The following is a 27,091-nucleotide window of genomic DNA, read 5'->3' on the forward strand; positions in this document are numbered from 1 at the left end:
CCTTCTATCTGGACACCTCGAAGCTTGTATGGCTTCTACTGTATAAAATACTACAATTTAAGGAAATATTGGTGATTGCACGGGGCCTGCTCAAGGCCTGCCAGCTGAGAAGTGAGGATGTGATAGTCACTTGTTTAATCCAGAGATTATCCCTGCAAATGTTCAGAGCTGGTTCTGCTGAATTTCATTTTAAGTAACATTAAGCAACATCATTAGTTCCTCACAGTATTTCACTCTGAGTTTCCCAGAATCTGCATAGCTATAGAGGAACAAAATGGATTTCTTCTCCAGCTCGCATTATTGAACGACTGCTAAGCAAATATTAGTAGCCAAGTCTGCCACAAACATCTGCAATCCATTGGAAGACAACAGTACAGTACAGACATAAGCAAAAGCAAAATAATGTCCTCTGGGAAGAAGTTGGTTTCAGTGGGAGAAAAGCAGTATGGACCCTCCAGCTATTGTTTCTATATCTCCCAGTAAATCCCTTACTTGAAGCTTCCTATAAAGACTTAAGGACTTGCATGGAATAAAAGTCAGGGCCCTCTCCCTTCAGCACCAACCCGAGGATCCTCATCCATTGTCTATCACGATACAAGCACAGCATTTCATGCTCAGTCAAGTAAGTAAAAAATGGCAAAGAAATGCACAACATGCTCAACATACCCTGAGTGACCAGAGTACTTTCTGACAGGTACTGGACCAATGAACTTTGTGGTGTGCACGACTTCTTTGCAAACGCAACAAGAACGTCTAAATCACATCTGTACCTCTCCCAAACAGCACAAAGGAGGAAGACAGCCATTTGATGAGAGCAGTGCTGCCATCCGTGATTGGCACACACAAGGGGCAGAACGCATTGACTACACCATTCTGCCACTAAAACCATCAGTTTCAGCCCAGTAAGCATAGTGGGATCGACTCACTTGTCTCCGTTATCATCCTGGACAGCAGTGAGATGGCGCTGAGCAGACAACAGCGTCTTCACATCTCCGGTCACAGCATAATCAAAGAGAGCGTTGCAGTGACGCTTGGCGAGCTGCATGGCCTTCTCCAGGAACAGAGAATCTGCAACACAAAGTTTTGCCTTCGTCAGTCCGGTTCTCTTCCTTGGAACGCCACCTTCTTTCAACAGGCATTTGTGCTGTCATTGAAATACAAACTGCAGACCACCAAGAATTATTCACTGCTTCACTCATTACTCCTGAGAGTTAAGAACAGAGTGAACTGAGTTCCTTGGAATCAAAACTAGGTGCATGCTGAGCATTCAGGCAGCAGGAACCCTGAGAACAGTCAAACCCTGGAAGCTGCCTCTGGTTTGAGCGGCACCGAATTAACTGCATTGAGGTACATTTGTGCATAATGAGACAAAAGGAGCAGAAACTTGAATCTGCTCAGATACAAGATATATCTAAGGACTCTTGTCTACAGAGCAATTAAAAAAAACCCTCTTATGCAGTTCTGAGTAGTTTTGCCTTGAGGAAACTGAGGTGCAAGAAGCCTAAGTGACCCATCAAATATTGCACAGAAGCTCACAGAAAAGCTATGAATAAAACACAGGGCTTTGTGCTCTTCAGACTTATATCATTCAGTGTCTCCTGCTATAGAGCAGTAGCACAGAGAGTCTGTTCTCCTGTTTTAAACATTTCAGTCTTCATACTGCTTAGTATTTGTAGAGTCCTGATTTTAGATTTATAAAATGTACAACCACTGAGATTTCAAAAACTAGAATTTGTCGTGATGGGGAGACAGAGGGGAGAAAGGGGAGAAAAAACTCTTTTGTGGAAAAAAAGTAACTCAGGCTGCTCTGTCAATACTTTTGTGGTTCTGTATCAGCAAGAAACTAGTGAAACTGAAACAGATGAACTCTTAAACTACAGTCATCATTTTGAGAAGTATCATCTGAAACCAGCCTGCATTTTGAATGGTTTCATGTTTCCATAAAACCTAGTAAGGTTGGAAATTACTAAGAGCAAACAAGTACAACAGACTTTGTCATTTAAAGCACACATGGGGAGACAATACCCAGGATTTCCAGTTACACAAAACCAGGCATTTAGACTGGGTCAGAAGTGTATCCCTGATGAACGTGAATTCACCATCTCTGTAAGGCAAAGACTTACTCAGCTATCCACGAAGCTTATTGTTCCAGCCAATACATGACTGTGGTTGCTCCACTGCATGCCTGGGCTGCTGCATTCATATTTGCTATTTACCTCTTAACATTAAATAATATCATTAAATGGATTTTATGTTCAGGATAAATAGTCAGGGTAAAGGGCACTAAGCAATTTGCTCTTTTCTCATTTAGACATTTCCAAAGACCAATGAACTAGATGCTGAAACTCCCTGATTTTCCATTTCAAACACAGCAAAAATATCCTTCAAAATACTACAAGCATCTTTTAGTCTAATACTCAGATGATCTAACCTGCAGTAGCTGCTTGATAAAGCCTGTTCTTCTGCACCCATATTTCATATAATCTGGAGCTAGAAATTGCCTCCTTTCATGCCATTACAATAGATACAGAAGAGAAATGGTCAGCTTCCTGCCTACAACGTTCGTTACCCAAAAACCAGGTAAACAATTCAGGCCTCTCCTTCATGACTGCTAAATGGACATTATTAGGTCTTCATATCAGCAAAAGATTTTTCTCTCTGAACCAGCCACGTGGTTTATCACAACCAGAACTGCAAAATAGCAAGTTCCTTCAGCTTTTCTCCAGAGCACATCTGTTCTCAGATCACAAGAAGCTACAACTTGGAGATTTTTACAACTACAACCCAGCTATGATGCCAGTTTGGTTTCCCAAGCCATGGTTTCTCGTGCTGTTAATAGCAAGGGCCATACATGGCTGATACATGCAAGATAAGGTGCTCTCTCCCTGATCCAAGGAACAACTAAACTGGTCTAGATCATGTTGCACTTGGTAAAAGCCAAGAACAAAACATTCCTTCCTGCTCAATTCCTACCGCTAGCATGTCTCCGTTGTTTTTTTTGATTTTATGATAAGCGCAATTAATTTCTTTAAAAAAGTGTCCATCAATTATTTTTAAAAAACAATCCAGGAAAAGGATGTCTTGCTCTGGGAGAGGGTGATTTGCAGTCTTTGTATATTTTACAACTCTGCTGGCAAACCATTTCTATTTCACGAGTATTTCATACTCTTGTCTTCCTCCCGTTTTGTTTGATACATAACACTTTGCTACCCAACAGAGTTGTTTTACTGGGCATTTGCCATATGGGAACAGATACCTTTTCATTTTAAATTCAAACCTGTAACACTACTTTGCATGGAGTTTAGCAGTGTTGTTGCAGTAGTTCTTCTCTGCAATCACTGCCAACATCCATTTACTCACGCATTACGGTTTATCAAATATCAAAAGCCAAATCAACTGCTGAACTGTATCCCTTGTGCCTTCACAGCTTGCGGCTGTTCCTCATACAGGTTTATTAAAAAGGCAGTGTTAAACATGCCCAGCAGGATAAGCTGTCTCATCTCCTTTGCATGACAAGCAGAAGCTCCAGTGCCCAGTGGCAGTTCAGAGGTTCACCTACAGAACTATGTATTGGGAGGGACCTTAGATTTGGTGAAATGGAATCCCTCCCGTTTCCTCCAGGAGGCATTATCATGTTCTGAAAACAGCAAGCAGACACTTATGGAGCTTCCAGGCCTTTTACACCAGCTTTACCCTTACAGCAGTTTGATCTGCCCTAAATAAATACATTTACTTGTTCACTTACCCTGCCACCTGAAATCTGTTTCGTTTACTTCAGTTTTACAGGAAGAAGCAGCACCCTCTTTCTCCTCATGATCAGCAGACATTCTGCACGCAGTCCTCTCCACAGTTTCCACCTTCACATCGTGTTTTGTGTCCAATTTATCACTTTGTTTATCAGAGCTCTTCCTGCTTTGTTCAGCTGAGCTATGTGATAGTCCTTCTAACAAAAATTAGAATCATTAGTGTCCAGTACCATTGCTTTTTTAATGCAAAGGATAAAGCTCAACTAGACAAAACCAAACCCTGAAGAATCAATACAAAAATTTACTTTAACATGGGTGTTATCATTAAACTCATAAATCATACTATTTCAGATGCTAGTGCACATGGACAGACATAGCGATGTAACTTGCTCTGAAGTTATGTCGTGTTTTTGACAGCCTCTGCTTTAAAAATAAAGTTTTATACAGTACAACAGATGTACCTCTCTTTATGGTACAAGAATGTAAGTTTGAAGTAATCTCAGGAAATCTAGCAGAATTAATTCATGTTCATTTTTGCTTTTCCTAATGGTAAATCCATCTCTGAGTCTGTGGAAATAACTACGGAGTATTCTACATGTAGATCTGAAATTACCTTCCTATTATAGGAAGCCAAGAGCGTCCTTATTAACAACTTAATCTTTTCCATTGATTTCTCTGGACTACTGTGCAGTACCAGACTGTGGCAATAAAGGAAGAAAGATTTTCTCTGGTCTAGTCCTTGGATCACCTGTAATCAGCACATTCAAGCAAGTAAAAGGGCTGTTGCTCGAAACATACGCTGAGTACAGAAGCACATGGAGGGGTTTTGGTGATTGCTTCTCAGGAGTCAGCAGTAAAAAGGAACATGCACGCAGCTGTTAAGGTAGATTTGGAGAGGAAAAAAAGAGAAGCAGGGCAGTATAATCTACATAAACCCCTCTGCTGCCAGAGGCTTGGGAAAAGAGACTGATTCTGGAAGAAAAAAACAGCCCTCTCCAGCACACTTAGCTAGACCTGCATGACACTTGGGCTCACACTGTAGAAGAAAACACAGAAGGTCAAACTCAATTCAATTCTTGGAAGAATGACATTTTTACTGTTACCATGTTTCATTCCAGCATTGGACTTCGTTGTGCCAGGGTGGAAATGCATCCCTCCAAAAGTAGAGTATCCATATGAAGGATAACTGAAGCCTAAAGAAAAGAAGAAGATGATTAAGAATTAATAAAATTACATCCTAAAGCAATGAAAACACCACCTAGGACAATGTGAAGCTAAAGAAGTGGATTTTTGTTTTCTGCACATCTTCTGCTTTATTCCATCCATTTATAATAAATTTTCCAGGCTAAAGGTGAGCTTTCCCCCACTTCTCCAGAAATCCAAAGAAATTCTAGATTGGCTAGTGACACTCTCTACCCCAATGTGTTTAGGACCACACAAATGTAATATCACTATATGCTTCATCTGAAACTCATCTGAGACATCACAAGCTGCCTCTATGCTTCTGATTCTTTGTGACCACAATGGATTTGTATTTTGGTGTTATGCTATAGATGTGCTGCAGGCAACACATGTAACAGTTCGAAAACTGCTGCTCTGTTCCCTGCTCTAAAAAAAGCGCTGTTGTTCAGATGACATTTGCTGGTCTATAGGTTTTTTAATGCTCTGCTGCAAGAACCAAAGCAATGCTGTTATGATGCTGCGGATCAGATACACTCCAGCTTCAACAGATGGAGCAAAAAATTTACTAAATAGTATCTCCAATTTTTTAATAGTTCTTTGCACTAACAGGGTTAATTTGCCAAATACCACTAGTGGTCCAAGAACAAATTCAGAACCTGTTTAATTTTCAGCATCCAATACAGCACTTAACTGAGCTGTCTCATGAATTTCGGTGCCTCCAAGGCCACAGGAAGCAACAAAGCTTCCAAAGTAGGAAAGCAAAGGAGATGAGGAAGTGTTTAAAAAGCAAGGAGATGCGTGATTCAATTGAGTGACACTATTTTAAAGGCAACAGAGTCAAGTCTTATCTACCTAGAAGGAGACAGAATCCTCATCACGTTTTAAAAATCAGAATAAACATCTATCCTGCTCTCTGAGTAGAACTCCTTTCCCTGTTCACGTGAAAAACCACTGCCTTACCAGAGCCAGCACCGCCACCTCCCCCTCCATACATGCCACCACCTCCGGTGCCACTGCCTCCACCATAGCCATCAGAGAAGTTAGGCATGAGCTTCTGTCGTTTCCTCTGCACTTCTTCTTTATCTGGGATGGAAGGAACAGGCAGGAGAGGGAGTCAGTCCTACTGACCACGCGTAGCACAGATGTTCTTACAGAAAGCATTACTACAGTTTACTACTTTAGAAAGGAAAATGCGGAGTGTGGTGAGACGAGTCAACTTTCTTCAAACTCCAAATAACAGAATCTAAACTTTGTATGTACTGGAGCAGTGAGAATTCCTCAGAGAAACAAGCTAGTGCCAAGTCCCCAGTCAGGGGATCATCAGCATCGCTGGAGCCTGTGTTGTCTCTTCAGTTGTGTCAGTGCCTTGTGCTCAGACTGCAGGGGACACATGCAGAGATGCCTTAGGGGGCTCGGAGACTCCTTCAAAAGTATCTTGTGTACTTAGAGCCCAAGAAATCAGTGGTCCCAAAATTCTTCAGTGTCTAAGCCAAGTCACAAATTGGCACAAGTGCCCCAAACCACAGACTTACTCAAGAAAAATTTGTCTTTGGGGAATGTAAGCACAGGCTCTTCTACTAAGCAAATCTACTTAAGAATTGGACCCTTATCAGAGGTACCTGCAGTGCCCTCTGAACTTTCGTTTAAGGGATGGCGAGAAACAGTGAAAACCATGATTGTTTGAAATGATTTACTTAAAATATAGTAAAAGCTCCTAGAACAACCGCAGCTTATTTTCACTCAGGACATAATCCTGTCAAACCATGCTGAGCAGCAGTAGAAAAAAAAGCCTGAATGTATTTTATAGTGTAAGTTCAAAATAAGACTTAGCCCCCCGGGAATGCAAAACACGAAGATTTAAAAGGACTACGGCAGTGACTTGGAAAAGTGAAAATGTCACGACAAGAGCTACAGAAATAGAGACACAAACATTACATGGGTTAAAATCCAGTAGAACTGTTGAGGAAAGAAGAAAATACGATTTGTTTATTAAACTATCTAGTAGCTTTCAACAGCCATATGACAAAAAGAAATGTCATGCACAGGCACAATGAGACAGCTGAACACATGAAACAGTACACTGAAAAACACATGTGCATTGTTTCCTGGCATACATGATCTGTAAGTACATATGCATGCACACATCAAGCATACTCACACTGACGAGGACAGAAAACTCTAGAGAGCAATCTGGTCAGAGAAACAAACAAAAAAATCCACATATGTATGTCTAAGTTTGTGCGAACACTTGCAACGAGGGAAAAAATAGTTCCTAAATGGTAATTTTATCATTAGGTTGTATAGGGGATCTGAAAATGGATATAATGTTCAATTAATTTTATTCAATTGAGAGACACATAAAAGAGGTTTGCTTTAAATCTGGTAACTTGGCTCTGCAGTTGTATACGTCACTTCCCATAATGCTTATGCAAGAGGTTCCTGAAATCATCACCAAGAAGAAATCCTCTGGCAACTCGGAAGGTTCTGTGAATGCATGTTTTCTTCTATTTTAGTAAAGCAGGTGTAAAGTAGACTCACTTGGACATTAACCACCACACCTCCCTCTCCAGCTGTCCTGAGTCCCTTACCACTGATGCTTTTAGACACACATATTTTAGAGATTTTGACAGGGAACTGATTTCAACACAGCTCTAGGTTAGGCACAGAAAACATAAAAAACATTCTGGATTAGAACTTAATAGTGTAACCTGCAGGCAGGTAAACTGTTAAGCAGAAAGACTGTCTGAACACAATGAAACACCAATTATGACTTGGGCCTCAAGGCATTTCCATATCACTAACATTATTGGTATTTAAAACCATGATTGCTCCTGCCATTTACATCAAACATTTCAAATGCAAACTTCAAAGGGCAGAGATCTGCTAGTTAAACTTCTTTTCAGTAATAATTAGGAAGCAGGCCCAATACCAACTATTCTACTTCTTCTAAGTAACTAAAACGTTAAACACAAGAGATTGCAACAGCACTTTCCCTGGTCTCACAAGAAATGTCTCGGTCTTATTTTGACTAGTACTGGCAATTGGAAAATTCAAAGCCATCAGTGACACTGACATGATGGTACAAGGTGAGAACTGCAAAATATGTGCCTTTTTCACCAGACACCAACCAGTTTTTGGTTTAAGGTTTCAGCTGAAAGCACTGACAGTAAAATGCCCTCAGATATTACTTTGCAGAAACTCAGAGGAAGAGAGTGCCATCTACTGTATGGACAGGCTGGTGTGCGTAAGCAAGCCTCACTCAGAAAATATTTGTTGGTTTACTGCCTACCAGTCCAATAAAAACACCTACAAAGCCATTACAAAGCTACCACGCTTCTTATTGGCTCTGCCCAAAATTAGGAGGCAAATATAATATTTTCTAAAAACAACAACTAAAAAAAAAAAAAGTCCTCATCCAGCAAGTCTTAACTTCTTAAAAACATTTCTAGGGACCCTACTCGTTTCTGCTTCCAATATATAAAACAGGTTTAATGAATTACCTTTAATTTCCGGGTAGTAGAGGAAAGGCTTCGGTTCGCTTGTTTCCAGATCTGATTTCCTACGCAGTTGCACAAACACAGACGCCGGCTTTGTGATATTGACATCGCGATACTTGGGGGTTTTGAACACAATAGCAAACTGTGAAGGAAACAACAGGACGGTAACTACCATGGAGCATGGGTTTTGACAGCTTTGTTTTTAAGTCTGCACTGTTTTGTAGGAGTTGATTTACAGCTTGGGAGGCAAAAAGTTGTAGCAAAGGGCTGTTACAACAATAAACTTCCACTGTAGTTTTCAGTTTCACTCCTGAGGTTGAGTCCTAAGGCCTTCAGGGAAAGACAGAACTGTCGTGCAAAGTACCATCCCATCACATATGTTAGTACTGCATTGTTTGTCCCCTTATCATTTAGCATCTATTCTGTGGCTTTCTCAGTGTGTTCACAGGAGCTCTCAGAGCTGTTTATACATCGTATCCCAATTTACACTGGTGCATGTGCTATCTCCCAATTTCCTGGCATTGTATTCCCAACCTGCATAGTTACCTAATGTAAGTCTTTGAAGAACTTAAGTTTGTATTGTTACTAGGAAGGAACCAGCCAAAGAAGAGGTCAGTACATGATACAGATGCTTTTACCTCATTTACTAACTATAATATAATCCTAGTTTACAGAGAAGAGAAAATCATTGCCAAATGCTGTGTTACTTACCTGTCTATGTACATCTGTAGGAGAAAAATCTCCAAAGCCTTCCCACATACCACCATTCTCATCCTCTTCATAGAAACGTATTTGAATATCATCTGCAAAGAATGAAAGAAGCACACTTTGGGATGTTTGTGCATTAGTTTAACCTTTGGCTAAGTTTATTTCAGATAAAAATCAACATGTTTATTTCTTGGCTGGATGACAATATTACACAATACTTCAATTAGCTTTATCCATTTTATGAAAACGGCAGAAATAACCCATTTTTGACACCAGTGTTAGTCAGCCTAATTGTAATGACTTCACTGAAGTTGCTACTTACTGAGCTGTGAAAACAGAACTAGGTTCACTACCTCTTCCTATTCTAGGGCTATAAAACATTCCAGAGGAGCTTTATTTGGAACCAACATGTAAGGAGGGGAGAACTTGAAGCGTGAAATGTAGAAACCACCCTCTCTCCTCCAAGAGTTTCAGTTCAAAAAAACTGTAGCAAAACCTGAAGTGCCACGGTTCAAGTTCCGCTTGCTGCTGGCAGAGTGCCACTTCGGAGCTGCAGCCCAGAGAGGGTGTGAGCGAGCAGCATGTCAGCAGCGATCCTTCACCCTCCAAACACAGCACAGGCCAGAAACACGTCATTTGGCTTTTGCTCCTCTAAACAAATTTTCTTTCATTCTCTTTGTATTTATTTATTTATTTATACTTTTTTTGAGAAACGTCACGCTATGGCAAATTCCTTTCCCGGCACTCCTGGCGAGTAAAAAACTAGAAAAAGCCCATTCTCTCTCAGGGTGACAGGCTCCTGGAGCAGACAGACTGCTTGCTCTGATCCAACACCAGCTAGTCTCAAGACTGTGAACCACCAGTTCCAGTCCTGCAATCCTGCATGCTCAAGTTCCTTCAGGCATGAGGTTTCTGAAAGCAGTGAGGTCAGGGGAAACCCCGATCTGGCTGAGGGGAAACCCCACCGCAGGGCTTCCACTGAGTCAGACATTTATTTATTTATTTTGCGCACAAGAGCTATATTTTATCTCGGTCCTGATGGCAAAGGGTAGATACACTACTGAAGGAAAATAGTTTTTTCAAAGTCCCTTCTTTTAGGAAGCCCCCAAAACCCTCTCTCTTTTCTAAGCCCCTGGAATTCCCCAAAGCGCTCTCTCTTCCCTAATTCATAGAAGGGCATTTGCAAGAAAGAGAGATGGAAAAGGACAGCCTGCCTTAACAGAAAATGTCAGTGTGACTTTTACAACATGTGCAGTGACTGATTCCAAACAGACAAGAACAGGACACCCACTCTACCATGCAATCTACATCAGGGAGTCCCAAGCACTGTCTGTACCTGAGAAATGCAAAGGATTTCCCTTGTTCCCACATTTTTTCTTTTTAGTTTAGCCCAAATACAATCAACCATGTAAACCATTATCTTCCTATACAAAAACAAAGCATCCAAATCCACACAGCCAAATTCTGACACATTCAAAGCCATGAGAAGAGACTGAAAATGAACCTATGAGAAGTATGTTTACATAGAGTAATCTCTACTGTCAGCATTTACATAAAAATGAAGTTACTAGCAGTAGTGTTGAACGCATTAAGTTCCCATCCATGGGAAACAGAGAATGTTCATACTTATTCCTTATAATCAGGAACTTAATGATAAATCAGAAAATTTAGAATAATTCAGAGCAGGTGTTAGTTAACAGAGTTGAATGTCACCCAGGACCCACCACTCACAAAAAAATCCAGAATATGGGCAAGGGCAAACTCTTGACAAGAACAGCAGTGATCACATGATCTCTGTGGAGGCAACACAAGCTGAATTTGTTTGCAATAGACTATTTGATTTACTAATGTTTTTGGGCTGCTGGCCTGACTTCCAGAAAGGCTGAGTGCTTACAAATCTCGTTGCACTATCAGAGTGGGAAAATACTAAGGCAGCACAGCAGGCTTCACGTGTACTCCACTTGAACATCCCAATGTGCCTTAAAATACTCAGGACTCTTACCTTTCTGAACCTTGTCACAGAGAAGGTAAATCTCTTCCCCTCCTGTCACACACCCTGCTGTTCTGTCCATTCTTACGATTTTTAAGTTGGAGGCATTGGGAGCTTCTGTTGAAAGGGAAGATTAATAAAATGCTTAACTTCATAACAGTTAAGGATTTCAAAAAAAAAAAAACAAACAAGCAAAACACACAGAAATGCAATAGAAAGACAAGCCTCCAAAACAACCTACTTAAATTTGTCTGTGTTTCTTTTTAACATGAATAAATCAACAGCTTTTCATATGAAAGGCATAATCTTGTAAGCTCTAAGCTTCGCCTGAACTGTGAACTATAAAATAAGGTCCATAATTACTGCACTAGCAAAGTAGCCCAGCAGTGAACTGCATCCAGCACCCTGCACTAGTACTAATTTTATGACAAAAGGGCAGTACAAGAGAACATAGCTTTTTCTTCCCTGCCTGACACTCTTGAGAGCTGTTTTCTGCATCTCTTTGCATACAATGCTTTGCTTTATAGTGTGGTTTACTTGAAAGCATGTCAGTTTTTGGCCAGTATACTGGACTGTGATAAAAAAGCCCATCTCCGCGGATCCTAGCAGAGCATCAATAAACAACTATTGGTCCTCCAGACAGAACTATCATCTGATAAGTAAAAGCAGCTGTGACAGGCAGTTATGCTATCACAAGTTGTGTCTGTTGTGTGAAAGAGGCTTGAATGGTACCAAAGAAGAGTATTCGAAAAAATAAAAACAGACAAACCCCAAGAAAAATCTTCTGAAATTAACAACTAAGAATTCCCTTTGGGAGATCGGAAACTAGTAACTCACATTTGTGTGGCAACCTACGACAGCAGAGACGTGCTTACAAAATTTCCCGTTATTTGTCTCCTTAGTTGAAGTAAAAATTTTTGAGATCACTTCATTTCCCAATTAATAGCAAGGAACAGACGTAGTAGAATAGCTGCATTTCATACCTTTTCATCTAGACTTTGCCCTTAAAAAGCAATCATATAGACATGACTGTTGCAAAAGAAAAAAAATGGTACTTTTTCTGAGTCATTACAGAATGACTACCAGGAACATGGTAATCCACAGCCTCAGGGAGGAAAACTCAGGCAGCAGAAAGGATTCAGGTAAAATGAGTCAGTATAATCGAAAAGCACAAGGGAAAACATGAAGTGAAAAGATTCACTTAGAAAAAAGACAAACAGAGGGATGTAACAGAAGTATAAAAACCACTGAGAGATCTAAAGGAAATGGATTGAGAACTTTGGTCGTGTTAGGACAAGCAGATGGTCAGCAAAACTGAAAGGTGTCAAATTGTCAACAAAGTCTGAAGCAAAGTAATTTCTTCCTCACATCCCGCGTGACGAGGCTTTGTCGCAAAAAGCAACCGAAAACCGCAAAATTCAAGCCCTTCTTACGAACGTAACAAGAATTTACAAAATCCTCATAATAAAAGCGGCAGGATTAAACATGCTAAGAGCAAAATAAAATATTGCTCTGTGGCTTACCTCACCACCCTTTAAAAAATGGAGTGATGCTGTATGTACTTGGACAGACATGGGGCAAACAACAGGCAAGCAGCAGCGCTAAATGAGTCTACGTATAGCAACATCTACCTATCATTTTTGTACGTCCAAAAGCCTGCCCCTCATTTAAAGATAACTAACGCCAAATATACTCACTGCTGTCATATATTGCATCTGATATAACAGGATCAAGTTTCCGTGTGAAGCTGCCATTGCTGTCAGGAAGAAAGGCTGTAAACATGAGACGCACGACACTGAGATCCATTTCTTTAGTCTGCTGTATCGCTGCCTGGCGGATAATTTCTCTCTCTCGCTCTGGAACCGACAAGTAGACAGATGAAGTCACACACAAGGGGTAGGGGACCCATAACAAAACAGATGGAACAAACACTGCTATCAAAAGGCACTAACCAGTGAGGAAATGTGTTCTTTTACACTTAGTACCCGTCATGTTCTCTCTTTTTAACCTATTCAAATTATACTGCACTCATAACACAGTTTGTGCATCACATCTTACTCAAGCTAAGGCATATAATTAATAAAGACAGAAAATTACTATTTGCTGCTCTCAATTTATAATGGTTGCGAGAAGGACAAAGGTCACCACTAAGGACACTGGAATTCATGGTGTTAAAAGTGATAAAAAGAAGGATGTCTCCTTTATTCAGTACCTGAAAGCAACACAGACCACAGGTTTTACAAGGACACGGGTGAAATGCAGCTGAAGGAAAGAGTGTTCTCGAAAGGAGGTCCCTAAGTTAATTAAGGATATCATGTCTTTCTGCAATAGTGCAAAATTACTCTATTTAATGGCTTATTAAAGAGCTTAAGAGCAATGGAATACAGGTGCAGAGGTGGGTACAGGAAGCTATGGAAGGAAGTTGCTCCCTTCTCATGTGTGTGTTGACAGCAAAGACTCTTTGTTTCAGGCTCCCTAAAACACAGCAACAGCACAACAGATCTTAAAGAACATAGCCCTAGGCTGTTTTCCTACCCAAGAACCTGTGTTTGAAGAAGCTCAATCGGTTTTTAGTAAAAGACCAATTAAAACAAGGCCATCATTTCTACATACCAGTTAGCTGTCTGTCTCCACATCCTTCTGCCTGCAGGTAGCCGAGTTCAGGATGCACCAGGAGTCCAGGGTTGTAACCCTTCTTGCAAGCATCTATCATGCGTGTTTCCAGGGTTTCAAACACTTTCTTCTTCGTGACATGAAGTATTCCAAGATTTGCAAACCTGCCAAATTTCAATTGAGGAAGGTATTTTCTCAATACTTTATGCCAAACCTGCAGCAGGCAGTCCTTCTGTTACCAGAGACAGCTACACAACTGAAGTCAAAAGAAGGGCTCTGCAGGCTTGCTCAGGCACTATTCGTTCTTGAGGGTAAATTCTCCATCAAGAAAAACAGAGCCAAGCTTACAACACGTGTAAAATGTGCACCATCTACATGGCAGTGATCTTATGGGTGCACGGGATTTTTCTATGGCATAAGTAGTAATTTGTCAGATTTCAGACTTACTCTGTGAAGGCAAAATACAAAACATTGGAAAATCTGGTTGCTACACTTTGTTTGCTCTGCCCTGGCAATGACATTAATATGTCATTCTGTATATCTGTTAAGCAGAGTATAAGCTCCATCTGTTTCAAATGGTTTGGTGAGCAAGCTAAGAAGCTAAAAACAGCGTAGTATTTTCCAAAGAAAATGTCTTAAACAAGGCTCTGGCCATTCAGCAAGACACTTCAGGTATCTATTTGAATGAAAACTTCCATAATGCAAGATCAGCTTTTGTAAAAATCTCCTGGCACATTTAAAAATCAATTAGGTCTGGAAGTATGAAAACAAGACAATAACTCAATTTTCATGGAGGTCAAGTGAGGACAGGAAAGCTGTTTCTAAACATCTGACATCTGATGAAAAACAAGACAGGTTAGAAAATGAGCCAAACTTTTCAAGATGAAAAGGAGCATTTAAAATAAAGCTATTTAAATTGTTGTTCTCGGTAAAGTCAGTGTACTGGGCTTGGACATCAAAAGTTACAGTTTAAAAGAATATCTCTCTCCCAACCTTCTCAGCTTTTTAAACTTCATCTTCTTCACCAACAAAGACATTCTTGAGATCACAGAACTAAAACTCACAGCCAGCATGAAACCTGATCTAAGCCTGAAAGCATAGTTGGGAGCCTCAGCTTCATTTACCGATATAAACAATTATTCTTTTAAATTAAACAAGAACAGACCAACTACAATTTCACAACAATCTTACTGCTTTAAACTTTAAAAGTTTGACTCATTTAGTATTTTCATGTTTATACATGTCTTGCATTAATTTCAAATTTAGTAATCCTACTTTCTTAATGATTTTCTCTCAATTATATTCCTATTAGTAGATTTCAACAAAAATAAAATATTGATCAAAGAAGTAATAAAAGCTTTTCTTCAGTAACTTTAGTCCCTTCTCTGATCAAAACTACTTGCATTTTAAAGAATGGGCTTGTAATACAAATTTGGACTGCACACCAAGAGATTAAAATTCTATAAAATTCTAAGTGAAAATTATTTACTTAAACCTATTTAGCTTGTTTAGGACAAATTCTACAAAGGTAAACAGAAACCCCGTTGATTTTTCTGTTTAAGATACAAACAAAGCACAGATCAGAGCACAAAGACTAGTGCTCCACATGGCTGCTCTTAGTAGTATTTCTGCATTGCTTCTTACAGTGTTGGTGCTCAGGTTTACAAAGGAGTTGACAGACTTACCCTACAACCATATCTTTAGGTCCTGCATTAACTGTGCACACTCCATCTTCACAAAATTTACCCACCAAGCTGTGAGCATGTAAGTGGACGTATTTCCCATTAGTTACTAACTGGACAATTACTTTTGCAGGTCCAACGTAATTGCAGATCTGTAAACAAATACAAAAAATGTGGGATAGTTTACTTGCCTTTTTTTTATCTGAAGAAGTAATTCCAGTTGAGTATTTTCTGTCAGCTTAGTACAATCAAATTTACATAGGAGAAATGTGTACGCATTTCCTCATGAAATACAAATGGCAGACTAACTGTACCAGATGATCACAAAGAAGAGCCAACACCTTTTTTTGGCAATTAAACTTGACATACAGATGGCAGAAGTAGTGACCAAAAAAGTTAAAGGAAAACATCTTCTGTTTCCTAAATCATGAATCTCAGTTTTACATTCTGACCATTTACTCCACATTGCTGTCCTTAAAATTCCATCAGAACACTGAATTCACAGTAAACACTGCCACTGTTAAAAAGCATACATAAAATGTATGTATTTAACTAAACCCCCTGCACTGTTTTGCCCAATTTGAAAAGACTTTAAAAATTTATTTTTAAACATTATGACTGGCTTAAAACATTTTGGCCTCAATGACACTTCAGGTAGAGATTTCAAGGTGAACGAATTCTACATTAACAGGTGTTTTGTCAGTTCAATACGCTACATCAACACACACTACCCAGTCCAGTAAATATCTCCCTTAAATGTACACGAGGATATATGCTAAATTCCTACCTACAATTTTGTCAGAATAAAACTATGACAAACTGTGTGCTATCATACAGCCAACTCTAGAAGACTACAAAAATTTTTTCCCCCTCTGCCATAGTTTCTAATCACCACATGTTTTTTAATAGCTTTTGAAGCTGTGATGTCAAACAATGCCTCAAAAACACACCTAAAGTTACTAATAACATACCATATTGGTAAGTTATTTGCTTTACATATATTATTTAGAACTTTACTTTCTTTCCTCACAAGTAATAATCCAAGCCAGTTACGGGTTATGCACAACTTTCAAATTATGCCGAACACAAAATTACCCCACTTTTTAAAAAGCAAACATTACCTTCCCTTCTAATTCATTTAATTAACCCTTTTATCAATGTTGGGCTTTTTCCCCTCCTCCTCTAATTTTTCTTCTAATTTGCCTTGGGCAAAGTTCTTTGTATTACAGTAGCTTATAGATCTAATCAACCAAGGCATTAAAGGATCACGATAAACATTAAAGTGATGAATCAGTGATGAACTGAATATTTAAGGTTATATTGTTGATAAAATGCTGATAACGAGGGATTGCCTCGATTTCACCACATTACTGAGTCCTGCTAGCTTCCTTCACTCCAGCTAACCCCACTCTTGAACCCATTCCATCACAGCTGAAACACTTTGCATATGTACAATGCATGCCCTCCCTGCCTTTCTATTCACTGCTAAGAGCAAAAAAAATCCCAACTATGAAAAAGCTGTTCCAGGAGGAGCAGGTGTGCAAAAGCCCTCTTGTTACTCGTTGCCTGCTAGTTAACTGTATCATACTGTTCTAATGCGCATTTTACAAGTCTTACTTTATAAAATACAAGACATGGGGTACTCAAGCTTCCCTCCTGTTTCCAAAGTGTAACCTCTGTTGGACTGAAACAATACAGAGATGCAGAATAATCACTGCTGCACTACTTCTGTAATTTACCAGCAGTGAGAAAATTCCTACGTACCTTTCACAAAGTCATCCGAAAATAAAAGGATTGCGTTTGGTGATACGAGCCACCACCACTACTACAATTAGCTTTTCAAAAAAGTGGCTTTAAAAAAAAATTTTAGTTTTATCCCCCACTAAACAAGCCCTCTCCCTGCTGTAAAGCTCCTCTGTAAAAGCACATCTTTAGCACTACATTCATTATGAGTAACACGAGTGTTCTAGCATCACAGCGGGAAAGTTCAAGACAATCCTTCATCAGCTGTAGAAACCACAGTGAAACTGGAGGTAGGACTGCTGCACGTCAAGGACTTTCCGGCCTCTGAAAGCAGAACGCAGAAGTGCAGTGGTAACCAGATTGCAATCTCCCCCCCCTTGTTACTCAGCTCAGCATGATCTTTTGTAGTTTCTCTCTCAGGGGGAAAACAAAAGGGTTCTTAGAATGTAATACCTTATGTAGGTCATTAGGCAAGAAAGGACGATTCTTGTCATCCAGTCTGATGTCCTATGCTGCAAAGGCATCAGATGTCCCTGAATTGTCCCCTGCCTACATTTCTTGTAGACAGACTTCCTTACTTGATTTTGAGACATCCAGGGTATCTTGGTGCCCAGCAAAACAATCTGAGTGGTTAAATATCCTCATGTACCATAAATTAGGTCTGAAATAATTTTCCCATGTCTTCGAATCATGCCGCAATTTCAGAATAATTTGAAATTTATTCTGGCATTAAGGTATACAAGTAACTATCACCTTTTACCTATGAACTTAAAAAACATTGTCAAATGTTTTTGAGGCATTAAAAGGTAGAAGGTATGTTACAATGCTGAATATCTATAGAAACATAGGGATTATGGTGTTGACAAAAAAACATATGCTGAGCATGGGAGGGAGATAGCAGGTGAGTGCTGTATAGCTCCAAATCAGGGTTGTGATCCAAAAAAATCACCTCCTGATCTCCAAATTAAAGGTGAAGCAAAAAAATGAAATTAAGGAGTTCCTGGGAAGAGTATAGCCGTAATACTTGATTACATCCTGTAATGAAGCAGCATTCAATTGATCTGATAAAGTTAAAATGCTGCAGGCTCACACTTATCTGCTGTTTCTGTTTGAGAGATTTGTCTGAAAGATTAAAAGGACCCTGTGAACTCGAAGTTGAGTCACTTTCAAACCAAGAGTTTAATGTTTTTTCAGTTATTTCACATCCTCCTGCAATCCAGACCCCAGCCAATTTTCATAGTTTCTGAAATTTTGCAAAAACTTTATAAGAACATTTTCCTACTTCAAAGATGTTTTTTCCAGTTACTCTTACAAGCAAGAAATGAAACCAACCGGTCAACAACAGAAAGCAAATGATGGAAAAGACCATGTGAAACCTACAAAGCCAGCAACTACAAAAACACCTATTTCTTTCTAATCACGTTGTTACAGCAACTCCACTATTTTCAGCCTATTTTCACACCTAAAACTGGATCAAGCACTTCAGTATGAAACATGGGTATATCCACACTAATAACAGCATGAAAAGATCAAAACAGACATGGTAAACTTGTAAGGCCAGTAGAAATTTTCTGTACAAGTTTTCTCACATTTTTTTCAAGTACATAAAAGCAAACTATAAATAAAAAAATGTAGATAGTTAAGTAAGCTGGTGATAATATTTGACTTTCTGGTTTTATTCTTTCTTATACTACTGATTGGTCTTTCCCCCTGGACAAAAAGCTAGTGACAAACAAGCAATTCAGAAGCTTTGATTTCAGCTGTTCTAGACAGTAAAATTTTCCAGCATTGTGTTACTTGCACTAAGTGGATGAAAGTGAAATTTAAATGAAGAATTTTAGGTAGCCTTCTACTGCAATCATGAAACGTATCTTCATTATAACACAATCATTATCTACAACTTCTCTGCTCTCCATAGTAACATGTAAAGTTGTATAGAATCCTCTGAATATGCAAGACATTTTCTACATATTAGGATTACTGTTAGCAAAGAATGGCCTAAACAAAGGAATATAATTCCATAAACCATAAATGAATCCCCTTTTCATATCATAAAAAAATACTGCTGTTACCTATACTCCATTTGTCAGGACTGTTCCATTACAACGAGAGATCTTACATCAATTCCACCTTGCTGTCCAGTGCACATTTGATTTAAGTGTAAAGACTGGCACTGCAGAACTGCTACACTAACTCCTGACCTACACCATTTACAAATATAGTACACAGGAAGTTGCAACATACATAATTAACTACCAAAACATCTTGTGTAGAGACATAGCAAAGTCTTCAAAACCCTAGCCTTTACATGAAAGATGCATCTTGATGTGTTCCAGCTCAACTACAAGTTAGTGACGGTGCAGGGAGAAAAAACAATGGTGAAGTTGAACAGCCCACATTATGCAAGAGGTCACATCACATTAAATGTATTTTCTTTCAGCCTTCAATCCATAATCCTACAAAAACAGAGTAGGGAGGCTGCAATGCTTTTTTAGTGCAATAAATTTTCAGGACATTCCATGGTAGCTGCTGGTAAAATATACCACTTTTCTGCACAGAGTTGGCCGAGCAGAAAGCCTATCCGAACGTGAGTGGTACTGACCACACCACGGCCAAGGTTTAAAGATCTGTCACAAAACCTCATTTTTTTACAGTACAGCCAAAGCTCACACTACTGTCTTTTCACTGCACTGTGATCAACTAATAATGGAGGTTTTATTGTGAAAACACTGGCACAGGAGTAAAAAAAAAAAAAAAAACACAAATCAAGACAAAAAATCCCAACACAACAAAAAATAGCAATCTTCAGTTGTGCTGCCCTCAGTTATGACAAGGTGAGCACACTGACAAAACAGAGAAGAGACTTACAGGAAAAGGTGTGAAACGTTTCTGTCTTTACTGGCACCGCTTGAATCAAGAACAGGCACTAACAAGCAATGGCCTTGAGGAATTTACTTGTTGTGTTCCCTTGCCAGCCTCTCCCAGCAGGTGTTGCCATGTGGGGATTTGTACTAGCAAAAAAACCCAGATGCACACAGTAGTACGGGAAGGAGGGGAAGGGACGTGTGTGTTTTGTGGGGGGGAAGCTTTAGATAAAATTAAAATCTGATGATCAATGAAATTAGAAGGTTTGATGGAAAGCCAAAGAACATTGTGCTTTCTAGTTTCCTGTATAACTCCTCATTGCATTATCTCCTTGTCATGCTATTGTGCGACTGATCACACCTTTATAAAGTATCACTTGCATCATTATCAATACAGATTGGATTGGAATCCGAGGATCAGGCTCAGTTGAAGTAAGTTATTATCTGAACATACCAGGGAAATTTCATTCATTGGTTCATCATTACTATCAAAATAGGAAAGAAGAAAGCAAGTGGATCATTTGCATGGGCTAGTAATTTTTCACAGGAGCTTTGCAAGGATATATGAAATCAGCTTTCCCAGTTTCTTCTCAATTTGCAAGACTAACTGCCTGGGCTACCTCAGCCAATGCTGATTATTTTCCATTGAGTCATGCTTATACTGATTCATTATGGAGATGCAACTGTTCCAAATCCCAGCCTTTCCCAAGAACTGCAGATGAACTGCACACACACTGAGGAGTGGCACGCACCAAGGCAGAGGTTGATTGTGTGCCACTCTTCCCTCCCCTTCTCTCCCCATAAAGGGGTAAGAGATAACACCAGAATTAAAATACATTAAGAATAACACCAGAATTAGAATACATTAACCCTGCTCCTCGTGAGACAATCTGTAGTGCAATAGTTCAAAGACATAATGTAATAAGACCAAGACTTCCATTTAAGTTAAAAAATATGGAAAAGATGCAGTGTACATTTTCCCAACTTCCACAGAAATAGAATTTGCTGCAAGAACCATAGGCAAAGTTGCCCAATCCCAGAATGACTAATCGCTAATATTCATACTGTGCCTCCACAGAACATTTCTTTGATTAAGACATTTGAATTTTTCCCTTTGATTAACATATTTGAATTTTTTCCAGGGGGAAAAAAAGAAATCCACCAAAAGAGTTCAGCCAACACCTGAACATAACTCTGTTCCTACTAAAATGAGAAGTTTTAAGTTGACTGTAAAGGAGTTAAGTTCTTAAGAACAGAGTGTACTGTATTGAATAAGCAGTAACATAAACAAAAACAAAAAAGGATAACTTGGTAAATAGCATGCCAGAGTGAAGCGGAGTAACTAAGCAGCTTCGTGCTTTGCAATAGAAGTGGAGCAACTGAGGAGCTCAGGCCTTGCCTCATGCTAAAACTGCACCTTAGGGAAGAGCTCCATTGGTCTGCACGAGGGCAGCGAGGTGGTTGGTCCAGCAAAGCTTCCTGCTCAACTGCTGGCAGATAAAAACAGTGCCAAAATAACCCAACACATCTGAAGAAAACTTCATTTTCAAAATCAATTTAGTTTTGAAAGTCGGGACTGAAATGTTGCCTGTCTCGAGTACTTTCAAACAAATTTATGTTGCTATGCAGTAACTACACATACATGCAACACGTGCATTCAGTTTGGAAAATTAACGATTTATGTACTTACTTTGACCTGAGGGTAAGATTTTTTGTTCTTTTCACTAGAAGCACCAGGTAATCCACCGTGTGAAGGTCCTTCACACACGTATCGGAAACGAAACCCCCTCTGTGGAAAGAAAGGAAAAGAAACTTGAAAGGCGTTCAGAAACAAAACCAAAAGAAAAATAGCACACGCACATGTGAACATGCACACATAGAAACAAGGCTTGCCCAAATGGATAAGTTACAACTCTTCCATCCCTGAAATGCTGAGTGCTGGTTAACAAAGCAGAACTGAACTGTAGCTCTGGAGAAACTGTTCTATTCTCACTCTCACACACAGCAGCGACCTGAATTTTTTCTTTCAGTTAAGTGAAGATATTTTAAAGCAGAGATCTATTTATACTCTCAAAACAGGATAAAAACTAACATGTACAGAATGCAAGAGCAGATACTCTCTCCCATGATTGCTGCTAGGCAGACAAAATTGAAGCCAATAATAAGGAAGTCCAAAGCATCATAAAGGGAAGAATAGGGATGAAACAGAAGAAATGGTTCTTCCTTCTGGGAAAAGTGTACGAAAGCTGTATCTCCAAGTGAAGTCCAGAAACAGAACAAAAGCTTCAGGGGACTTTGGCTGGGTTTTCATCTCAATTACATAAATAGACATCTGAATATACTTCAGAGAACTGTAAGATGTTGGCAACCAGTCCAGAGTACAGCACTCCACTGATTCTGTTTTTATTTATAGGAAATAACATCCCCTTTACTTTAAGGCACAAGAGATGCAAATCTTAAGCAAGTGTACTTGGTAACTATAATGCTACATAATCACATATTTCAAGTGGTTCCCAATTTTGCTTTCAGATCTATTCTTCAGTCTTGAAATTTCTGGCAAAATCCCCATCTTATATAGTGGTTCCCCGTGTCTGTTCAAACAGCATCAGTTAGTGTGGTACCCTTTGTCAAGAGTCATTCATTCAGCTTCTCTCTCATAGAAGACAACTCTGAATTCAAAATCTGCATTAGCTGAAAGCAAACAACATGATTTAAAATTACTCTGTAAACATTAGCTTCCAATACCTATCTCACTAAAGCCTTTTCAGGTTAAGAAACTTGTTTCCCAGGCTAATCTAAAGATCTGACTTTCCTTCAGATGCTGACCAATTGCCTTCCTGAGGTGAACTGAGTGACCAAGAGTACTGCAAGTGAAGTGCCCACCTATGATGACCTTCACCTCAAGTTGTGCAAAAGGCAAAGCAACCTCTGCAGTCAGGACCCAGGAGATGATGCCTCAGTCTCTCTTCACCTTGATGCCTTCAATCCAGCAGATCCAGCAGTCACCCATGAGGTTTTCCTCAGTCTATCTTTGCTATCCTAGCTATATTTTCACACACAGAGTCTTACTCCCCTCATCTGTCTGTTCTAACAGTGATCATAAGCTCATCACTCTTCTGATGAATCACTCTCATCACCCTGTTCATACCACTGCCCAGCTTGCCACATGGGTATTCCACAAGAGGAGCCACTTGCTGAGAAGTCACACATGGAAACAACAGTTTCTCCTTACATACTGTGTCCTGTCAGCCCCACCATGCAAAGGCATGGTCTGATTTGGAATGAACTAAAACAACAAGGAAGAGGCAGTGTTTTCTTCCAAGAGTTCACAGGACACTGCTGTTTCACTTCTGACTGTGATGAAGAGTCCCTAACACTGGATGTATGCTCAAGCACAAAAACGTCTTTGCTGTGTGGTTGAAACCAATGTTCACCACTGCATCCTGCCAGGAAGACTGGATTGTGTTATGCTCTTGTAGAAGACCCAGAGGAGGGTGGGACAGCTTTTAGCCACCCTCGTCTTCTGTTGACTGAACAGCTCTGTAAGGTAGGATTTTATGTAACTCATTGGGGCAGACAGGAAGCCTCCATACTGTAACAGTTTCAGGAAGAACCCTTGTAATTGCTGGTGCCACCACAGCTAAAGGGGAACAATACCCAGGCAATACCTGGGGGCAATCTTTACTTTGTACATCAGTTGCACGAAAACTAACCAGTGAATTGGAATAACTTCTCTGCTGTCAGAGGAACATAAGCCAGTGTTTGCCACATAGTCAGACAAAAAAGTTACATTCAAGTTCATACCTTCATTTTTCTTGGATTATTCAAAACAGACAACCACAACGAAAGGAATCTCAAACAACAACTGAATTTCTTTAATGTGACAAAGCAGGGGTCAAAAGTTCCTGTAACCTGGGAACAGAGTGAAGTGTTCTGCTTGTGTTTCAAGAAACATGAAACATATCCTAAAAATCTTCCATGTTTGGTCTACTAGTTTATATTTCCAAATACTAGGGTACTGTAAGAGTCACTTCTGAGATGATAAGTCTATACTTAGGAAGACATACTTTTAAAATCCTTGGGGTTTTTTAGTATTATGACATTTCTACAGAGACACAAAGATGAAAACAGAACAAAACAGGAAACCATTTAACTACAAGAGTTAAAAATCCTCATGTTCAAGTGCCACATTTGTTCTGAGAGTTCAGCCGTTTCTGTACTCTTTCTTTCTTGTCTTAAATTTATTCAAAGCTGAATGTAGTAATTCGTTTTCAAAACGTAACCTTGTTCTTACCTGTTTTGGCTGTTCTATGATTTGAAGATACGGTCCGTCTGCTAATATAAAAGAAAGAAAAGTATTAATAGAAATTATATTTTTATTACTATGACATATAAGTTGCAGGGGCACATCCTTGAATGTCTTGAGATAAAATTTTTGAAAGCACTTAAGTCTCTTCAGAACTTAAATTTCAATAAATAATTTAGTCACTTGGCAGTCTGTCCTTTCCAACGTTCCTAGAGACCAGTGGAGTAAGAAGAGAAGGATTAACTCAAAAAAGTTAATTTTAGCTCAGAGGGCCTAAATGGGCAACTGATCACTCAGTTAAAATTTGCAAGGGTGAATAAGAACAGGATCCTCCCCTTGCCACTGACAAGCAGCCTGGCCTTCTTGAGATGAGGTTAACTTTTGTATTTAAACCCCTTGGGCTCTAAAGACTATACTCACAAGCTTTTGGCCCTAGGGCTTCCTACTGAATAGGTGCTTTCGAAAGTCTGGAGACAGCCAATGGGAAGCTCTGAGGTATGGGAATACAGGAGGAATTCAAACTGCCTCAACATGCCCTAACAGTCAAGAGAGTTGCTTTAAAAAAATCCTGGAATTTAGAAGACTAAACAATTTACATTCTTTTAATGATTTCAGATACACTTTTAAATAAACTGTTCTGCTGTGCCTCTAAAAATTTTCAATACACTCAGTTTGATTACAGATGGAGACTCTACATTGAGATCAATCTTGAGCATGGTGCCAATACACAGGATTATGTTCTACTAAAATTCTACTTATGTCTTTTAAAGATGGCTTCCCTAAACAGCTTTCAGCCTCATACAGTGGCTAACTTTATACTATAAACATCACTTAAAATTCACTAGTTTAGATAGCCTTTGAGCAGACCCTGAATCCAATGAGAACTCAGTCTCACCAGAGTTAAGAATTCATTACCTGATCAAAGCTTAGCTCCAGCTCTGATCATTTAGATCATTTACATCAAGAAGTAAAGCCCTCTAGGTGGATGGCTGTGAAATACCCCTTCAAATGCAAGTCACTTGGAGTCTGAAAACAACAATTCCAAAAGGGATGATTTCTTCCCTGCCTCTTCTTGCTAAGCAGACAAGAAGATCTGCACTTCAATGCTAAAAAAACCAGCTGTTTTCAAAGCAGATCCCAAACAACAGCTTCACCGTGAATACCTGCATAATATTTTACCAGTCATATTCCTGTCGGAATTATGTATCACCACTTCTACTCTGCAAAGGTATTAATGCTCAGGAATCAAGCAAGCTCACTGGGACATGGGAATCCTCCGAAGCAGACAAGCCACAGCTATGTGGCAGAGCGGGCAAGCACACAAAGCATTCCAAGCCCTGCCACATCCAGGTGTGATCTGCCTCTGAACAACTGCACCATCCTCAAGTACCCCACCAACTACATAGTAAGTTGGCTTCAGCACAGGACTACATACTTGCATGAACTTTTATTTGCCAATAAGCCTAATGTTCAGTGATAATTAAAAACAGCAAGGGATTCATTAACTTATGGTTTGTAGTATGACTACATGCATCCTTCTCAGCTCCTCAGCACAAATTCATTTTAATAAAATAGACCTTCGCATCTTTGGTCAGCACAGGTCTCAACTGAACAAGCTTCTCCCAACATGGAAGTTGTGATAAATACACCAGTAGAGGAAATTAGTGTTCTGCTGCTGCAGTTAGCTGACTCAGCCACTGAATTATCTTCATGCCAAAGTTATATTGCAAATGTCAGTCACAACAATTTCACATATAATTTCTTTCCTAAGTCCAACGTCTGTACTTTCATGTGTAAATATAAATAGGGCTATTTGAAGTCATGCAAAAAATTGCCTCAAGGCCATATACACATGACCTTACATTAGAAAGCATGAAAAACAGTTTAGAGGTCAACTTTAAAAGACGTAGAGTAATATTTAGCTTTGGCCCTATGCTTCAATTTTTGTCTGTAACAGAGTCAAGATGAACTGAGTTGGATATAAGCAATATATCAGCACTTAAAATTAAGACCTCTGTTCACAGACCTCTAACCCTCCTCATGCTTTAGGTATCTGCAATTTTATACTTTACCAACCCAGAAGCCTTGTATTTTCTGGGCACTGGCAGAAATAATGCGCCTAAAATACAACTGTGTAGTTCAACATTCAACCAATGTTGAGGGCATGACCTGCAAAGTAATTGCTCTTTGGCTGTTCTCCTCTTAGGAATTCATTTTCAAGGCATATGCATTGGGTTAGTATCTGCACAAAGTACTACCCCTTTCTCTCAAACATTAGTCAGAAAAGGAGTGTTCTTATCCCATGGCTAAGTGGCTGCAGAAGTCCCCCAGGATGCAGCAGATCCAAGTTTCAACTTTTCCTCAGCAAGAGGAAATACAGATTCTTAAGAGAGGGATATACACTATCTTGGCATATTGGAAAGCTCAAGGGAAACTGTTTATACCACTGAAATGGTTTGACCTTGCACAACACTTGTGAAAACTCAGGGAAATTGAAAACTTTGGACTGTGGTTCTTCTTTCCTCTTGGAAAAAAGTTTATGAAAAGCACACAAAGATACCAACGAAAATAAAAATAAAAATCTTACATACTAACATTAGGAAAGTGCAGAAGGATGCAGTGTGAATGTGCAAAGGCAAACTAGATGGCTGTTATAATTAATTCACATTATATAAATCATATACCAATGTATTTAAAACACAGTTTTGTGATGTCTTATTTTAACTGTGGGTTTTGTGACTAAACATTTTCTTTTACAAT

General features: G+C 39.4%; 1 protein-coding gene across 3 annotated transcripts in view; it reads right to left on the bottom strand.

Moving 5' to 3' along the window:
• NFKB1 (nuclear factor kappa B subunit 1) overlaps nt 1–27,091 on the bottom strand; it is a 56,625-nt gene that overhangs the window by 11,199 nt on the left and 18,335 nt on the right. Inside the window, exons 4-15 of one of the 3 annotated variants that reach the window (XM_027904092.1) lie at nt 24,320–24,357; nt 21,716–21,814; nt 15,422–15,570; nt 13,737–13,900; nt 12,821–12,979; nt 11,136–11,240; nt 9,137–9,228; nt 8,429–8,567; nt 5,889–6,011; nt 4,850–4,939; nt 3,746–3,943; nt 927–1,068 (exon numbers count right to left, since the gene is read on the bottom strand). In XM_027904092.1, the coding sequence (XP_027759893.1) occupies nt 927–1,068; nt 3,746–3,943; nt 4,850–4,939; nt 5,889–6,011; nt 8,429–8,567; nt 9,137–9,228; nt 11,136–11,240; nt 12,821–12,979; nt 13,737–13,900; nt 15,422–15,570; nt 21,716–21,814; nt 24,320–24,357 (1,498 nt within the window). Of the gene's footprint in view, nt 1–926; nt 1,069–3,745; nt 3,944–4,849; nt 4,940–5,888; nt 6,012–8,428; nt 8,568–9,136; nt 9,229–11,135; nt 11,241–12,820; nt 12,980–13,736; nt 13,901–15,421; nt 15,571–21,715; nt 21,815–24,319; nt 24,361–27,091 lie in introns of all 3 variants that reach the window. The other 2 variants (XM_027904093.1, XM_027904091.1) reach the window with 2 other exon arrangements.

Source organism: Empidonax traillii, unplaced genomic scaffold (assembly GCF_003031625.1).
Source record: "Empidonax traillii isolate 1590-97213 ecotype Southwest subspecies unplaced genomic scaffold, ASM303162v1 scaffold1008:size296636, whole genome shotgun sequence".
Classification (NCBI taxonomy): domain Eukaryota; kingdom Metazoa; phylum Chordata; class Aves; order Passeriformes; family Tyrannidae; genus Empidonax; species Empidonax traillii.